The sequence below is a fragment of the Myotis davidii genome, unplaced genomic scaffold, assembly GCF_000327345.1.
Source record: "Myotis davidii unplaced genomic scaffold, ASM32734v1 scaffold803, whole genome shotgun sequence".
NCBI lineage: Eukaryota > Metazoa > Chordata > Mammalia > Chiroptera > Vespertilionidae > Myotis > Myotis davidii.
In genome coordinates, this window is record NW_006295567.1 from 492,540 (window position 1) to 509,166 (window position 16,627).

The 16,627-nt window shown below is 51.8% G+C and overlaps 1 protein-coding gene across 1 annotated transcript in view; it reads right to left on the minus strand.

Moving 5' to 3' along the window:
* Positions 1-16,627, minus strand: part of GCN1 (GCN1, eIF2 alpha kinase activator homolog) — a 51,629-nt gene that overhangs the window by 12,063 nt on the left and 22,939 nt on the right. Inside the window, exons 26-45 of the mRNA XM_015568164.1 lie at positions 16,289-16,470; positions 14,979-15,059; positions 14,501-14,644; positions 13,495-13,622; positions 13,173-13,362; positions 12,896-12,966; positions 12,090-12,255; positions 11,574-11,768; positions 10,444-10,690; positions 9,945-10,066; positions 9,298-9,412; positions 8,440-8,619; positions 5,365-5,585; positions 4,131-4,199; positions 3,809-3,947; positions 3,525-3,721; positions 3,176-3,318; positions 1,809-1,926; positions 1,496-1,711; positions 291-455 (exon numbers count right to left, since the gene is read on the minus strand). Coding sequence (XP_015423650.1) covers positions 291-455; positions 1,496-1,711; positions 1,809-1,926; positions 3,176-3,318; positions 3,525-3,721; positions 3,809-3,947; positions 4,131-4,199; positions 5,365-5,585; positions 8,440-8,619; positions 9,298-9,412; positions 9,945-10,066; positions 10,444-10,690; positions 11,574-11,768; positions 12,090-12,255; positions 12,896-12,966; positions 13,173-13,362; positions 13,495-13,622; positions 14,501-14,644; positions 14,979-15,059; positions 16,289-16,470 — 3,089 coding nt within the window. The remainder of the gene's footprint in view (positions 1-290; positions 456-1,495; positions 1,712-1,808; positions 1,927-3,175; positions 3,319-3,524; positions 3,722-3,808; positions 3,948-4,130; positions 4,200-5,364; positions 5,586-8,439; positions 8,620-9,297; positions 9,413-9,944; positions 10,067-10,443; positions 10,691-11,573; positions 11,769-12,089; positions 12,256-12,895; positions 12,967-13,172; positions 13,363-13,494; positions 13,623-14,500; positions 14,645-14,978; positions 15,060-16,288; positions 16,471-16,627) is intronic.

Consider the following 16,627-nt stretch of genomic DNA (forward strand, 5'->3'; position numbering starts at 1 on the left):
ATACAGAGACACAAAAGGGATTAATCTAGAGCAACCTCCAGAATGGTGAGAAAAAGATCTCCATTTCCAAAGGCTACTCAAGGCCTTGAACCTGCTTAGATCTGAGCCAGAAAATCTGCTAGGAAAGCTGAGAAGGGAACTGCAGTCCATACGTGGCCGCCAGGAGCACCCTCTGGAGTGAGGTTTGCGTGTCCTCATGTGGAGGCGCCGCTTCTCCTGCCACCTCCCCAGCAGCTCTGAGTCAGTCACCTACAGATGCAAGGCCTACAGGGCGCGTAGGAGATACTCACAGCATCCCGGCTGGTGGACTTCATGATCTCGCTCAGCCCAATGCACACGCCCTGCCTCTCGTCGCTCTTCTGAGACCTCAGGCCTTCCTCAAGGATGGGAATGATCTCGGGTAGGATTTTCTCCCCTAACTTCCGGACGAGATCTCCTAATGTCCGTGCTGCGATCTGTCAGCAGAGATCAGGCCAGGATATCAACTCCCTGCAAACTCCAGAATGAGGCCTTGGAACCTTCTAGACTTTATCTGAGTCACTGGCTTAACTTCCCCAAATATTCTTACTCCCACAGAGCCCCCCAGGGTGCTTGCAACACTGCATAATAAAATTATTGCTGTGTGCCTTAGGCACCTACACAACCTACAGCAAGAGCTGGCACCTCACATGTGAACAGGAAATGCTGCCTGGTCAAAGGCCAATTTCCCTGGATTGAAAACTGCAGCCTAGAAGTCACTTAAACTTGTGCTTCTGCCAAGGGGACAAACTGAATTAGGAACAGATGCTTTAGGAAAAACCCCATCTGCTCCGAGGCCTCATGCAAACCCTTTAGAGCCAAATACTCAGTGTGTTTGCCAGGGATAAGAGGTGTGGGCCAAAGGAGATGGGCAGGAGTGACTATCAGTCCAGGCTGGGCCCCTCCTCCCAACAGGAGCACCACCCCCTAGCCCGGCACATCAGTCATGTCACACCACGATGGTCTCTGCTTTCTCATTCCAGACCCACTGCCCGTTGCTCTTTCCTACTGTGGGCCATGTTTTTGCCCATCACAGGGCCTTTGCACACCCCATCCTTGTATCTATAGCACGATCCCTGTCTGAAATAGTCCTTTGTCGCCTCCTTACCTGGTCGGTGCTCACTCATCTTTCATCTTCAAGCACCGTTTCTCCTGAGAAGCCTTTCCTGGCCCCCAGCTGGGTTGCATGGCCCTGTGGTGAGCACTTGCAGTGCCCTGTGCACTTGCAGTAGCTCCATCTGCATCTGTCTGTGTGATTACTTGATTCACATCCATCTCCTCTACCAGTGTAGCTCCGTGAGGACAAGCAATGAGACTGCCTTTCTTCTCCATTATATGCCAGGTCTTACATCAGCAGATGCTTAATAAGTATTTGCTGAATGACTAAGTGATCTCCCCGTCTCTGCAGGCCTGCCTTTCTGGCCTCTACCAGTAGGCATCAGGGCTGCGGGGTCAGAAGCAAGGCCGAGCAACTTACCGTTCTCTTATCTGCACAGGTACTCGCCAGGAAACCCAGCAGCAGCCCGAAGAGCGTGGGCAGGATCTCACGCAGGGTGCGGGGGGTGTTGGAGACCACGATCTTCCAGACGTGCAGGGATGCTTGCCGCACAACCAGCTGGGTGTCCGAGCGGCCCATGTACAGCCCTGCCAACACCCGGTTCCGCCGGTCCACCCCCAGGGCAGTGATGATAGCCTGCAGCCAGCACAGAGGAACAGAGAACAAGGGGAGGTGAGGCCCCCACAGCATGAGTGCCCTCCACAGAGCAAGGCAACCGACGCAAGGCACGCACCTTGTTGGACTGAGCAGTCCCAAAGTTATCATCTTCAGAGGCAGTTTCCGTAGTCATCTTTCCAGTGACACCTGAGATGTGGAACAGGAGGTCCCCCAGGAGCTGAACAGAGCTGAACCTGAGAGGGCCAAGCACAGAGTCACACAGCTGCACGGGGCAGTCTGGGGGCTCAACCAGCACTGGGCAGGAAAGAGACTGAGGAAACGCATCAGAAATATTCCGGGTGGTTATTCTGGAATGGGAGAAAAGTTACAGGCGATTTTGATGCCTTTACACTTTCCCACTTTATTTTCTTGCCAATGAACTTTGATAATGAAAAAGAATAAATACTTTTGAAAAGACTGCATGAAAAATTCTACAATAAAATGTTTTTTTAAAAGAGAGCACAAATAGAAGCATTAACAGGAAATCAGGAATGCTGATCATCAGAACTGGAGGCATCAGAAGAGGCCTAGAAGGATAAACTTCTCTTCAAATTAAGTGAGGTTTATTAATCATAAAAAATAATAGTCACATCCAAACGTAAAATTCCAAAATACAGAATAATATGAAGAATGTGAGTATAAACAATTATTCAAACCCTCGCTACTCAGGCAACCGTCCTGACACTCTGGTGACACCCTTGCATAGGGCGCCCGCTACAAAGACACGCACTCCCCCACACAGTGTGGGAATTGAATCCACACCACGTGCGCTGGGCCACAATCTACCTGTGATGTCAGCTAGAGGCTGAGGAGCTTCCTGTGTCAGCTGATAAAGGTTCTTTACCAGAGGTCCTCAAACTTTTTAAACAGGGGGCCAGTTCACTGTCCCTCAGACATTCCACACATGCGCACTGAGGGCCCGGGACAAGTCAGCTGCTAAGCAGGACAGGCAGCGGAGGCAAAAACACCCGGCGGGCTGGATAAATGTTTTCGGTGGCCGCATGTGCCCCGTGGGCCGTAGTTTGAGGACCCCTGTTCTTTACCATTCTTTGTAACGACTGATAAGTTCACTGTATGGATGTGTCGTCACTTTTTAAAACCAACATCCAATTTTTCAAATGGTAAAAACAATACTGCAACAGAGAGCCTTCTACCTACATCTTTAAGCACTCAACCAAATCTGTCCTTGGAATAAAACCACAGAAGTAACATTTCCAGAGTAAAAAGTATTCTAGCTTAGATTGTAATACAACTGAAGGACTGACTAAAGAGAACTTTTTAAAAAGAGAATCAGAATGAAGACATTGCTACAGGAAACTACAGGGTTACAAAATGGTTAAAAGTGAGGATCTGGAGAAAGTTGAGAGTTCTTGTCATCATTTTGCTCTTTATTTCTTCGAGTTCCCAAAATGCGAAGCTGGGTCTTTCTGCCCGAGTTCTCACCTTATTCTCCAGAGGTCGTCAAAGAGGCCTTGCTCCAGCTGGGGCAGCAGCAGGGCGATGGCCGTCTCGGCGTACATGGAGATGACCCGCTGGCCCGCACGCAGCGCGGTGTCACGCACAAACTCGTTCTCATCAGCAAGAGCCTGGGCACACAGAGTGGGGGTCAGCCAGGGCTGTCTCCCCACCCTTCCCAAGTCACCCAGGCCCAAAAGGAGATGGGACTCCTTGGAAAGCAGGAAGAGGACTCCTCCCACCCAGCCCCGCCAGCCAGCAGCCCTAGCAACCCCCCCAGGGCACATGCATCCCACCCTCCTCAGTGCGATCTCCTGGCCTGGTCAGCGGTGCCTACTTTGAGGATACAGGGGATGATGGGCCCCACGTAAGGAGTGAACTTGTCCCCAAAGGTGATGGGCAGGTAGTTGAACATCATAATGTAGCCATCTCGGACGTGGGGTGCAATGTCCACTTTGCTGGCTGTAGCCACAATTTCTGGCATCAGCTTCTCCAACTTCTCCACCCCTAAGCCAGCCATGACTTCGGCCAACCCTGCAACAAGAGACAGAATGAACCCACTGGCTCTGAGGCCCCCAGAGGGCATTTCTGGGCAGGCCCTTGGGCCTGCGCTGGCCTCACCTTGTGCAGCGCCTGAGCGATCCACGGAGCTCTGCTCATAGGTCAACGTCTCCATCAGCCACGGCAGCAAGTCCTCGAAGCACGACTCGCCCATGCCCTTCACCATGGCCCCAAGGGCCTTAGCAGACACTGTCCGCACCTGTCAGGTAACCAACAGCAGGGACAGGGAAGAGCTGAGGGCTCAAAACAAGGTGACCAGGCAGGAGCAATGAGGGGTCCCTCGGGCTCCTTTCCTTCACCAGACAAACACCAAATTCTCAGGGATGAATTTTCTGGAGACTGGGCTAAAATAAGCTCTTGCCTCCTCCCCTCCCAGACTCACCTCAGGTACAGGGTCCAAAAGAGAGGCTTTCAGGCCAGGTGTCACGCTTGGCAGGTACGGAGCCAAGTCCTGCAACAACACAATCAGTGACTCGGGTTGACTCCTGCTTCTCCGGGATCGTCCTCCTGGGGACCCTGCCTCGCCATTCTGCTGACAAGGAGCACTTGGAAGGGATGCTCCCAGAACAAGGAGGGGAAGGGCAAACCGCCAAGGGACCCGAGGCCACCTTCAGGAGGTCGAGAGAGCCACCAGCTAGTGCAGTGCTCTTACCCCTCCTGCCCTTCTCCTAGGACCAAAGCCGGCCCAGCCTCTGGGATCTTTAGGAAATTATTTCTGCATTTTCCTTTCAGAATTGCAATATCATCTTCCCTTTCTTCACCTTAAAAGGTTTATGTCTCTTAATATAGCATTCAGCCTTAGGGAACAGTTTTAAATATAGAAAAAGCCTTATGTTCCCAGCAGCAACATTTAAAATGGCAAAAAACTCTGGTTACTATATGACCAACAACAGGATTACATAAGTTATAGTACGTAAACTTATTGGAATATTACACAATTATTAAAATCAGTTTTATGAATAACTCATTATAACTCTGAAATAAGTTGATGTTCAGGAATAGAATTTTAAAATGTAATGAAGAACATTAGAGAAACTGTTTTAGTGTTGGAGGACTATGGATAACATTTTTTATTTTTTCAGTTTTTCAATTTTCCAGATTTTCTAGGATTGATATAACCTTCCCACTTTCTCTATTGTGCCCACAGCTCAGTCAAGCAAGCAGAGGTGAGGTAGATGGTGAGATCACACAAGCAAGGCCTCAGGAACAAGGAAACAAACAAACAAGATCCATCTCCCCTAATTTCCCGAGACTTACAGAAGCAAATGCTTGACACAAGAAAACACTGCAAGCAGTCAAAGCCTCAGCCACTTTCCCCACACTCCTGAAAGGTCAAAGGTGAGGTTGGACCTTTCCTGTACCCCAACCTGTAAAAGGGGCCCACTGGGAGGGGCCTCACCTGAGAACTGGGCTAAAGAGGACTCCAATGCTACTCTGCAAGATGCCAGAGAACCGACATTTCCACCCTCCACGCCACAATGGTCCACATCTGCCCCCAAACACAGTCAGGGACCCAATGCATGTGTGCTCCACTCCCGTGTCTCCTGTGCAAGGACTCTGTGCCCTAAACCAGCATCTGCTGGTCTGTCCTGTGCCAGCCCCAGCTAGGCTGCTACCTTCTGGTCGGTCAGGGAGTACATGTTGCCAATAATCTGGGCTGCCATCTTCCGCGTGTCTGTGGAACGGTCCTGGAAGGCTCTCTGGACGATGGGCATGATGAGGGCCAGGGACGGGGCATCAATGAAGTGGACAAACTTGGTGTCCAGCAGGGTCTGCAAGCACTTCTGGGTCTTCCTGGAAGGGTCCGTCAGGGCATCCAGCAGGACTGGGGCAATGGCTGCATATCCAAACAGAGACAGGGATCGAGGAGAAGGGAGTCAGGGCGACTGCTCCCAGGAGCCTCACAAGTCACCAGCTTGGGAGGCCAGTCTGTCTGCGAAGAGCAATCCTTGCTCCAACAGGAGGGACTGGTTGGAGGCGGTAGCTGTCACCTCTCTGCACTGCAAAGCTGTGCTCTGGCGGAGTCCCTGTGGGCAGGCTTCCATGGGTCCTGAGCTGCTGGGCCTCCAATGAGAGAGCTGCTCAGGCACCATAATCCCTATTCTGGAAGCAGCAACCCAAAGCGGTTTTGGGAAAACAAAGGCCCCTGAACCAGCGAGGGGAGTGACGCACCCCACACTCAGAGCTGCTAGGCCCAGATAAAATGAGCTCTCAAATTCAGCGCCATCAGCCCCGCAGAAGGAATTCCAAGAGGAAAACCTGGTTTAACTTTTCCATGAGCCCAGGGAATTCAACCACTATAAAGCCCCAGGCTGGTGGTCAACAATTTTAAAAAACTAATAATCCAATTTAAAAATAGGCAGAGGATTTGCACAGACAGTTCTCCAAAGAAGATATGCAAATGGCCAATACGCACAAGATGTTCAACATCATTAGTCATTAGGAAAATGCAAATCAAAGTCAATGAGATGCCACTTCATACCCACTAAGATGGCTGTAACCAGTGCTGGTTTTGCAGACAATAGGAGTGCTGGCAGCTGGAATTCTCAGACATTGCTGCTGGGACTGTCAAATGGTACAGCTGCTTTGGAAAACAGTCTAGCAGTGACTCAAATAGTTAAGCAGTTACTATAGGACCCAGCAATCCCATTCCTGGTATCTAACCAAGGGAACTAAAAACATGTCTATAAAAAACCGTGTACCCAGCCAAGACCGGTTTGGCTCAGTGGATAGAGCGTCGGCCTGCGGACTGAAGGGTCCCGGGTTCAATTCCGGTCAAGGGAGTGTACCCAAAGGTTCACAGCAGCACTGTTCTTTTTTTTTTTTACAGAGAAGAAGGGAGAGAGATAGAGAGTTAGAAACATCAATGAGAGAGAGACATGATCAGCTGCCTCCTGCACATCTCCTACTGGGGATATGCCCGCAACCCAAGTACATGCCCTTGACCGGAATCGAACCTGGGACCTTTCAGTCCGCAGGCCGACGCTCTATCCACTGAGCCAAACCGGTTTCGGCCAGCACTGTTCTTAATAGGCAAAAAGAGGAAACAACCAAATATCCACCAACGGATAAAGAGATAAACAAAATGTGGTCCATACACCACGGAATACCACTGGGCCATAGAAAGGAATGAAGGGCTGGCACAGGGTACAGCATGGGCGAACCCTGAAAACATGATGCTCAGGAGCCAGGCACAAAAGGCCGCTTATTGTACGATTCACATGAAGCGTCCAAAACAGGCAAACCCACAGACAAGAAACGGATCCGGCTGGGGCTGGGGGAGGGGAGAAATGGAGAATGAATGCCAACGTGTACGGGGTTTCTTTGGGAGGTGATGGAAAATGCCCTGCAACTGAAGAGTGTGATGCTCACATGTAAAAACCACTGAACTGCACACTCTTTTTTTTTTAAAAAATATATTTTATTGATTTTTTACAGAGAGGAAGGGAGAGGGACAGAGAGTTAGACACATCGATGAGAGAGAAACATCGGTCAACTGCCTCCTGCACACCTCCTACTGGGGATGTGCCCGCAACCAAGGTACATGCCCTTGACCGGAATCGAACCTGGGACCTTTCAGTCCACAGGCCGATGCTCGATCCACTGAGCCAAACCGGTTTGGCACAAACTGTACATTCTTAAAAAGTGAACTTTATATTATGCAAATTATATGTCAATTGAAAAACAAAAAAAAAACAAAACAGGCTCGATTCTCAGAATAAAGGAACTTCTTTAAAAGGCCTATATGTGCCCTAGCCGGTTTGGCTCAGTGGATAGAGCGTCGACATGGGGACTGAAGGGTCCCAGGTTAGATTCCGGTCAAGGGCACATGCCCAGGTGGGTTGTGGGCTCAATCCCCAGTAAGGGGCGTGCAAGAGGCAGTTGATCTGTGATTCTCTCTCATCATTGATGTTTCTGTCTCTCTCTCACTCTCCCTTCCTCTCTCTAAAATCAATAAAAACATATTTTAAAAAAGAAGAAAGGAACTTCTACTCATTCAGTAGAGATGAGACTGTTCCGGGCCTTGCCAGTCCCCAAGGCTATTAGACATTGTAAAAACCAACAAAATCCAAGTACACCTAATCTAATCTAAAAAACAAAAATTCCCATAATTTTCTGAACAAAAGAAAAATCTAGTAATACCTGGGCTGAGCTACACTGAATGGCACTGAGGCTCCAATGCTGAAGCTTAAAATTTAACGTGTGAAGTTTAAAATTTAACAAGGTAGCTGGCTAGGTTTTATTTCTAGAAATCAACCTCTTCCCAACACTCAAGAAAGAACCACACTAAGAGCACAGTTAAGGGGAATAACTGTCCCTAACCTTCCCCTCTATCTCATGTCTCCTGGAATGAGATCAGCAAGTTCCCAAAGATCCTAACACATCGGATGATACTGAGATGGTCCAGAGCTTGTCAGTCAATTCTGTTGACCTTGGACTCAGCTTAGGGCACAGAGCTCTCTGTCAAGGTGCTTCTGAGCTGCTGACTCAGTTTCCCTACCTGTGCAGTCAATGACAACTGCTCCGGACAAGCAGGAAGACCCGCCACTTCCTAACTACCATTTAGTCTAGGAAAAGAGCTTCCAGAATTTAGAGTTTCTTTCACTGTGAACTTATCCTCAGCACGTTCCCTGCAGTGTCCAGGGACAGGAGGAGGAGCAGGGCCACTGCCCACTGTGCGAGAGGCCTACCCAGGATCTCCGGGTTCCTGATGACAGAGCCGATCTGCCTGAGCGCCTGCTGTCCGGCCTTCTGCACTTTGACGTGGGAGTCGGTCAGCACCTCCGTGAGCTTGGGCACGATGTTGGGCAGACAGGAGGACAGCTGCTTGGGAGCACAGTAAGCCATTGCCCCAAGCAACTCCACCGACCCTGCAGAGGCAGACACACGTCCAGTGTAGAATCGCTCAGTACAGGCCAACAGTCACCTGGCTGCTGCCAGGCAAGGGACAACCAGCCTGGTCCTCTGCAGGCTGTGCTCAAGCAGCCCCCGGGCAGAGGGCAGAGGGCAGAGGGCAGAGGACGGCGAACTGCAGAGCCCAGGATCAGGAAGACCTGGCTCAGTCTGGCTGTGATCCAAGCCCAATTTACTGCATTTCTCTGGCCTCAGTCGCCTCAGCCACAAATGAGGGAACTAATTTTGATTTGTGATTTTCAAACTGCAGGACAAAGCCTGAGGGACCCAGGGGAAAGACACCAAGTGCGAGGGCCCCAGACCTTGACCTTCCGCAAACCAGAGTAGCTCTGCTTAAATCTCTTGTATATTAGGGTTCCAAATAAGATTACATTTTAAAAAAGGGTTTAATGGGGAGAAAGCTTTAAAAATCACTAAACTAGCCACAGACAAGCTTTAAAGCTCTGGGATTTCCTGACTTAGGGCGGCATCTCCTGTCAGAGGCTGCTCTTTGCAGGTAAGCAAAACATACCAGCTACTGAGGGACTGGGCTGCCCAACAGCAGTCCTGGCCTTATCATCTCTGGGCCGGGAAGCACACACGTGGCTACCTGGGACAGGAAGTTAGGACAAAGGCACGGAAGAGAGTGGCCTCACCGGCTTTGGTCCTCCAGGATTCCTCCTCCAGGGCAGCCAATAAGGAGGGGAGCACTAGCTTCACCCCGTGAGCACTCAGGTTGCTCATCACAGCTTTGGCACAATCATCTGCAGCCTCAAAGAGGAGAAAAAACGTTCAGGGGCCTCCTCACCCAACCAAGGATCAAGCCTGACTCTAGCCCAGCCGTGGGCAAACGGGGCCAGCCCGTTTGAAATGAATAAAACTAAAAAAAAAAGACCATACCCTTTTATGTAATGATGTTTACTTTGAATTTATATTAGTTCACACAAACACTCCATCCATGCTTTTGTTCCAGCCCTCCGGTCCAGTTTAAGAACCCATTGTGGCCCTCGAGTCAAAAAGTTTGCCCACCCCTGGTCTAGACCAAGTCTTCCCCCCAGTAACCAGCACTTACTGAGGAGTCTCCTGTGTCAGCCCCTGTGCGACATGGTTTCTCATCTCAGAAAGCTTCAGTAATTTACAGGGAATCAGGGGAGTCCAGACCAATAAGTGGGGCCCAAGGTATGGTGACGTGGACCCCATCAGGGTGCACACTCCATCTGTTAGTGGGGCTTTACAGCACCTCAGCCTCCCTGCAGAGTCTCACAGCCCGGCCAGCAGGTCTCGTGTGCAGCCCAGGACTTACCTCACGTACGTACTGGTTCCCATCCCCGAAGCACAGCAGCAGGTGGGGCAGCACGTGCACCACGTACGGCTCGAAGAGCTTCCCCAGCATGGTGCAGAGCATCTCGAAGGCAAAGAGGGCTCCTGGGGAAGAAGGCGGACAGCTGGGGCAACGTCCCTGCAACCTCCTCACCTTCTGGAAACACCCAGGGCAGCTGTGGGATTGACGGGGCTGCCCCGTGAAGCAGCAGCACCCTCTGCCTCCCGCACCAGCACAGACATGGCTGAGCAGAAAGGGAAGGAAATCCATCCATGACTTCTTGGCGCTAACAGCCAGAGAGGCAAAATATCTCTCCGCTAAGGATACTGCTGACTTAGCGAGGCCAGGCCACAACAGCAAGGCCCAGATAGAATGAGCCACACACAGCTGTCCCTCTGTAGTGCAAACACCGGCCCCTCGGAGGGGAAGGAAAGGCCAGAGTCCCCCCTCTGGCAGCCTCGGGGCCCCGAGAGACACTCACCCTCTCGCCGGCGGAAATTCTTCTTATCCTGGATGGCATCGGTCAGCGCTGCCATCATTTCCTGCTGCTTCAGCGACAGAATGCCCAGGCCCTTCACCAGGCCCGCCAGCCCGTACGCGGCCCCCCTGCGCTCGGCGTACTTGTCCGACTCCAGCAGCTGCTGCATAAGCCTCTGGACCATTGCTCCCGCGTCCTCTCTGACAGCGGGCACGAGGGGCGGCAAGCAGCTGGCCACGGACTCCTGGACCTAAAGGAGGGGCCTGCCACATCAGGAACCACAGCCTTTCCTGGTGGCTGGCACAGTCCTACACAGCACCTCCCCACTAGATGTCCCAAGCCCCATCTTAGCCACTGTCTGTCAGACAACACAGAGTGTCAGAAAAGCAGTGTTACGCATTCATGTGTGACGTGGACCCCATTAGGCTGCACACTGTATCTGTCAGTGACGACAGCATCAGCCATTACGGCGCTTTCTAGTCTAAAGGGAGAACCTAGGTCAGGGTGGGTGGGAAGCTCCAGGAAGACCAAACCCCCTCACAGAATAAGATCCAGGAGAAAGCACGCTACTGCGCCTCCATAACAACGGCCCACGTCTCCCAGCTGTCAAACTTAGCAAAGGGCCGTGCCACCTGGGCCGAGGCGGGACCTTCACAGTGTGGCCTGCACTTGATGAGGACATTCTAGGTAGTCCAAAGTGTAAGCTGCAAAATTTATAAATGTGTTTTTAAAAAGAAAAAAAGCCTTGCACTGTGGGTTGGAGGCTGCATTAAAGGGCCCCTGAAACATGTAACAAACACGTAGAGAAGGTCAGAAAAAACCTGACACAAGGGGCAGCCGCTTTGTGTTTTGTTTAAATCTTGGTACCGCCAGTGCCAAGTTTATACTAAATGAAAAAATAAAAACACACCAAACAACCGTTAGAAAATGAGTAGAAAAGAATGAAGACATCTAGGCGGTCCACCAGAACAAACAACACAGTAATCCCTGCTTGGAGGTGCTCTTTACTCTAAGCCAGGCTGTCCCCTAAGCGAGGGACACGTTCTTGCAGAGAGCTGGGCCTTTGGGACCCTGATACCCAAGTCCCTAAGATCCCACTGCCTCCCCCCAGTCATGCCTCGGGTGGCAGGTACCTGCTGGGAGGGGGTGGAAAGGGCAGCAATGAGCTTGGCCACGATGGGCTTCACTTTGGGGTCACTCTTGTCCAGGTGCTTGGCGAGGGAGCCCATGAGGACCACCACACTCTGCCGCACAGCGTCATAGCTGGCATCGTTGGGCGCATTCTTCAGGAACTCCTCGAACACCGGCAGCAGCGAGTTGACGTTTTCCTGGAGAGCACCCAGGGCTCACATCCACCCCACAGGCTATGTCTGGGGCTGACAGTCTGCCCGAGGACCAAGCCTGAATCTGCCGGAACAGCTGCCCTGACAAGCCCACCAAGAATGCCAGCGCCTCCTGGTTTTCTGGCAAGACTGCAGCCAGAAACTGTAAGAACTTAATTCCCTTTTGGGGTCGTTTTTGGTTCAAAATAAATGCACATGGAATTTTCCATGGGGCCAGTGATGTGCAGGATCTCCGGCACTCGGCCTGCCTGTCACCAGCGCTCAGCTCAGCCTTCTCCCCCGCCCCTCAGTGGCGAAAACCTTTACCTTCCCGTGGGCATTGAGGGTCGCAAGGGCCGCATCTAACATGCACTTCCGGACATCAGGGTTTCGGTCGTTGAGGGCATCGGGGACAAAAAACTGAAAGAGTGGCTTCACCTGAGAGCTGTCCAGACACTGGGAGAGCTTGTTCAGGGCCAAAGCCAGGCCACACCTGGGAAAGCAATGGGAGCCTGTCAGGGAGGCGAGGGCTGGCCAGGGGCCGCCTCCGCAGCTGGGATCTGCTCTGCTCATCACAAGGAGGGAGTCGCCAACAGCAAGTACCACTTCACAAGGCAGAGCACAGCACAATCCCACTCCCCAGGTCTTACCCACTGATCTACACGATGACCTGGAGCAGCCCACTTGTCAAACAGAAACCTGCCATCTGCTCAGTTTTCCTCCCACAGGATGACCAACTCTGCCTCTGTTTCCCCCCATGAGTGCAATGCCTACCCCCTTACTTCCAGGGCAGGTTATGAGAGAAGAGAGAGGAAAGGAATCGGATCTGAAATCACTTGGAAATGGACATATTCTACAAAAGCAAAGTGCTACTCTTCTCTTTCGTTACAGAGCAGTAAGACGGTCCCCAAGAACCCCTGAGGACCTGGAGGCCTGGAGGAAAGGAGAGACAGGCCCTGGCCAATGGCCAGCATGGAGGAAGCCAGCACTTGAATTCCGGTCTCTGACTCTGAGGGAGTCCTATCCCCTCCTCCCCTGTTCAATTAATCTGTGCTGCCTCCTCACATCACCAGCCCAGCCAACCTGCTACCTCTCAGGAAGCTGAGCAGAACAAGACTGAACAGCTGTCATACCTGGCTTCCCACTGATCTGGAGGAGATTCTGAGATAACTCGTCCCAAAGCATCCAGCACTGGGGGCGGCCGCTGCAACAGACAGTTGACAGATGAGCTGCAGTGCTCTCCCCAACACGCCGGGCCAGCCAGCGACCCGAATGTGAGGCTGTGACCAGTCACAGCCACCCTGAGCCACAGTGAGCTCCAAGACTGCTGTCCGGAGCAAGTCCGAGGCTGAGCAGAGTCCGACCTACCCTCACGCCACCCAGACCGCCCAGGACACATAGGCTACTCACATAGAGCTTCTCCTGATAAATCTCCATGAGCCTGCCCATCACCTCGGCCGCCTGCCGCTGGTACCGCGCCACGGCCTGCGACAGGGCTTCAGCCCCGGCCTGCCTCACAGCTGCCTCGTGGTAGATGACATCGTCAATCAGCAGGGAGCAGAGGTCTGGCTGCAAATCTAGGCCCATCGTCGACCAGAGCCTATGCAGGCCGAAGGGTGGGGCTGGTCAGACACAGACCTGTAGCACCTGCCCTGGCAAACCAACCACCCAGCCCTTCTCTCGCTGCAGGCTGAGCACACTGGGCTCAGTCATTCCCTCAGAGGGCTCTCACCGCTCGGCCAGCTTCCGGATCTCCTCCTCCTTGTCAAACTTGACCACCCAGAGCCTCCGCAGAAGATTTAGGCCGTTCTTCTCGTCGGTATCAGGCGCTGGCAATACCATGTGGAGTTCCATCAGCCCCTGCGAGGGTGTAAGATTGAACCATGTGAGGCACAATCTTTCAGAAGAGCCCTGACTTGCCTCCTCACCTCCCTCTAGGGCTGTAGCCACATGTGGGTCTTCAAAGTTAAATCAATTAAAATTAATTACAATTCCTTATTGTATCAGCCACATCTCAAGTGCTCAATAGCTACACATTGGCTAGCGGCTACAGCACTGGACAGCACAGACCTATTTCCATCACCGCAGGACGTTCCCCTGGACATCACTGGTCTAGGGAGTGCTGTCAATCACCTCAGCTCACTAGCATCTCTGTCTCTTTAAATGGCTTTTCTTTTGTGAAATGATGGTATGTAATAATAGACTCTTTCTTAATGTAAAACTTAAATCTTTAATTCTAAATATGCAAGACCGATTAAACCTCAAAAAAGGGACATTCTCTCTGTTTTGTCTTTAAGGACAGTTTACCATACTGCCATCGTTTGCCAGATTCTACCAAGGACCAGTGAAAACTGTCACCGGTCAATAGCAGGGAGCTACAGACTGGCATTTGGGAACCACTGTCTCATGCTCCTGGGGGATCTTTCAGTTTTTGGTCCAAAAATACCAAAAAGCCACACACAAGCTGGTGGGATGAAGAAATGAACTAATCCTATGAGGTACAGCTGTCCTATAAAAGTACCAAGATCCACATTCCAGTTTACAAATCAGGTGAAGAAAAATAAGACAGCCACACAGCAAAACTGTCCCGTCGTTCCAACTCCTAGAACGAGCCGACCCACACCCTGTGACCTCTTCTCTGTGCCTCCAAACACACTGTACAAATCTGAGGCATCTCCTCAGCTTAAACACTTGCACTAGGGATGCCACGGTGGCCCCAAGGGGAAGTGAGCCCGCACCCGGAGCGCCGTGTCCCGCACGCTGTCACACGGGGACCGCAGGGCACAGAGCAGCACATCCACCGCCTCCTGCTCTGCGAAGGCACAGCCATCCTTGCCACTGCTGCTGGCACACAGGGCGGTCAGGGCGTTGGAAGCCAGAACCTAAGGAAAACATTGACACACTCGGCTCAGTTCAGCCAACTGTTTACTCCTACAGAGTCAGGCAGAGGCCAGGGACCCAGAGAGGGGTTTGAATTGAGAATGCCCACCCCAAGCCACACCAGCGCTAAGGCCCCAGCGCTGGTCAAAACCAGGGGCAGGAGGGGTCTTAGCTAACTGAGCACAGTCAGGCTGGCTCTCAAAAGCAGCCCTTCTTTCTGCTCAAGTCCAAAGGTGAGGGCTGACAAAGGGAAGTAGGACTCAACCCCGAACACCGGGACCTGTGGTCAGGGTCACAAACTGAGTCACGGCGACAGCCAACTGAGCCCCAGATCACCTGCAGGCGGGGAGAGCTTGTCCCGATCACCCAAGTCAGAAGGCGCAGCATGGCCACGCGAGGCAGCAGCTCCGGGCCGTTCTAGGAGGAGAGCAGGAAAGTCAGGTGAGGTGAGGGGAAAGGCTGTAACCAGGTCGGTGGCACGTGAAGCCACAGCAGAGCATTCTAGGTCTTCTGGCCAACTTTCCTGTAGGAACCCCCTCAGGCTTCCAACTGAGCCCACACTTGCCAACCCCAGTGAACCATGATCCGCAGGGACTCAAAGTTAAATTCATTCTGGAACTTGCTTGAAATTCACAGGATATGAAATACAGGTGGCCCATAAACATAGGGATACTTAACTTTACAAGCCAGTCAAGAAACGCAAAATAAAAGGAGGTCCCATTCTTTCACTCATTGTTGGCAAGATGAACATGATCTGAGGCTGCGTTCACTTTGGAGAAAAGGGAACTAACTCCCAGTGAGGATGGAGCTCAGAACGTACCACCTCACCGAGCAATTCCACGCCCAAGAACCTGTCCCTACGGAATGCTCACGTGGGCGTGCAGGAAGCACACAAAGAGCTCACACCACTGTGCAGCTCAAAACAAGGCAAAGCTGGAAACAGCCTTAAAATCCCCCTCACAGGAAGAGTCGTCACTGAAACACAGCGCACCCGCAGCACTAAATCCCATGCAGCCTGCAAAACCAACAAAACAGACCCACAGGCAGACATGGAAGGAGACCCAGAGTATCTGCTTTATTACGGGGGGAGAGGGAGGTGAGTTCTGCGTGTGCATAAAATAAGGCCCACAAGGGTATAACCATTACCTCTGGAAAGTGGTAATTTTTTTTTCTTCTGTATTATTGGAATTTTTAAAAATATGCATGATTGCCCTGGCCGGTTTGGTTCAGTGGATAGAGCATCGGCCTGCGGACTGATCTCTATCTCTCCCTTCCTCTCAGAAATCAATAAAAATGTATTTTAAAAAAAATATATGCACGATTTTGGCAAACTTTTAGAACATAATCTATTAAAAAGATCCAATCTCATAATCATAAATCAAAGAGAAAGTGGCCAGTGTTATCTTCTGAGTTAGAAATACAACAAACACAATAAACTAATTCAAAATCCTTCAACTTCTTTGGGTTAGAAACTCAACAGGAGTGTGGAGACCTGTAGAGAACATTCGGGTTCTCCTACCCAAAGCTGCTACTGTACAAGCACACACTCCAGGCCCCACGAGAACTACTGATGGGCCAGGAAGCGTCGAAAGCCCCTGCCTCCCAACCCCCTCCAGCCCGAGGGCGAGCTAAGGTGCCCTGCCAACCTCGTCCACGCGCCCAGGCGGGTTGCTGGGTGAGGCCCTCAGCTGGGCGTGGACGGTGAGGATCTGAAGAATCTGAGCCATGCGCTCCTCCTCCTCCTCACTGTGGTGGGGCATCTCGGTCAGCACCATCTTCAGAAATGGGAAGACTAAGGAAAAGGCTGGCGCGGACAGGGGTGCAGCATCTGTGAGCAACAAGCAGACAAGATCCTGCAGGCAGGGCAGGGCACTGGGCACTGCTGCCTGTTTCCATCCTCAGGGCAAGTGGGCAGGGGGGAAAGCTGGAGGCCCTTTCTGACACTCAGAAGCACACAGTGTGACAGCAGGGATGAAAGCCGAGCC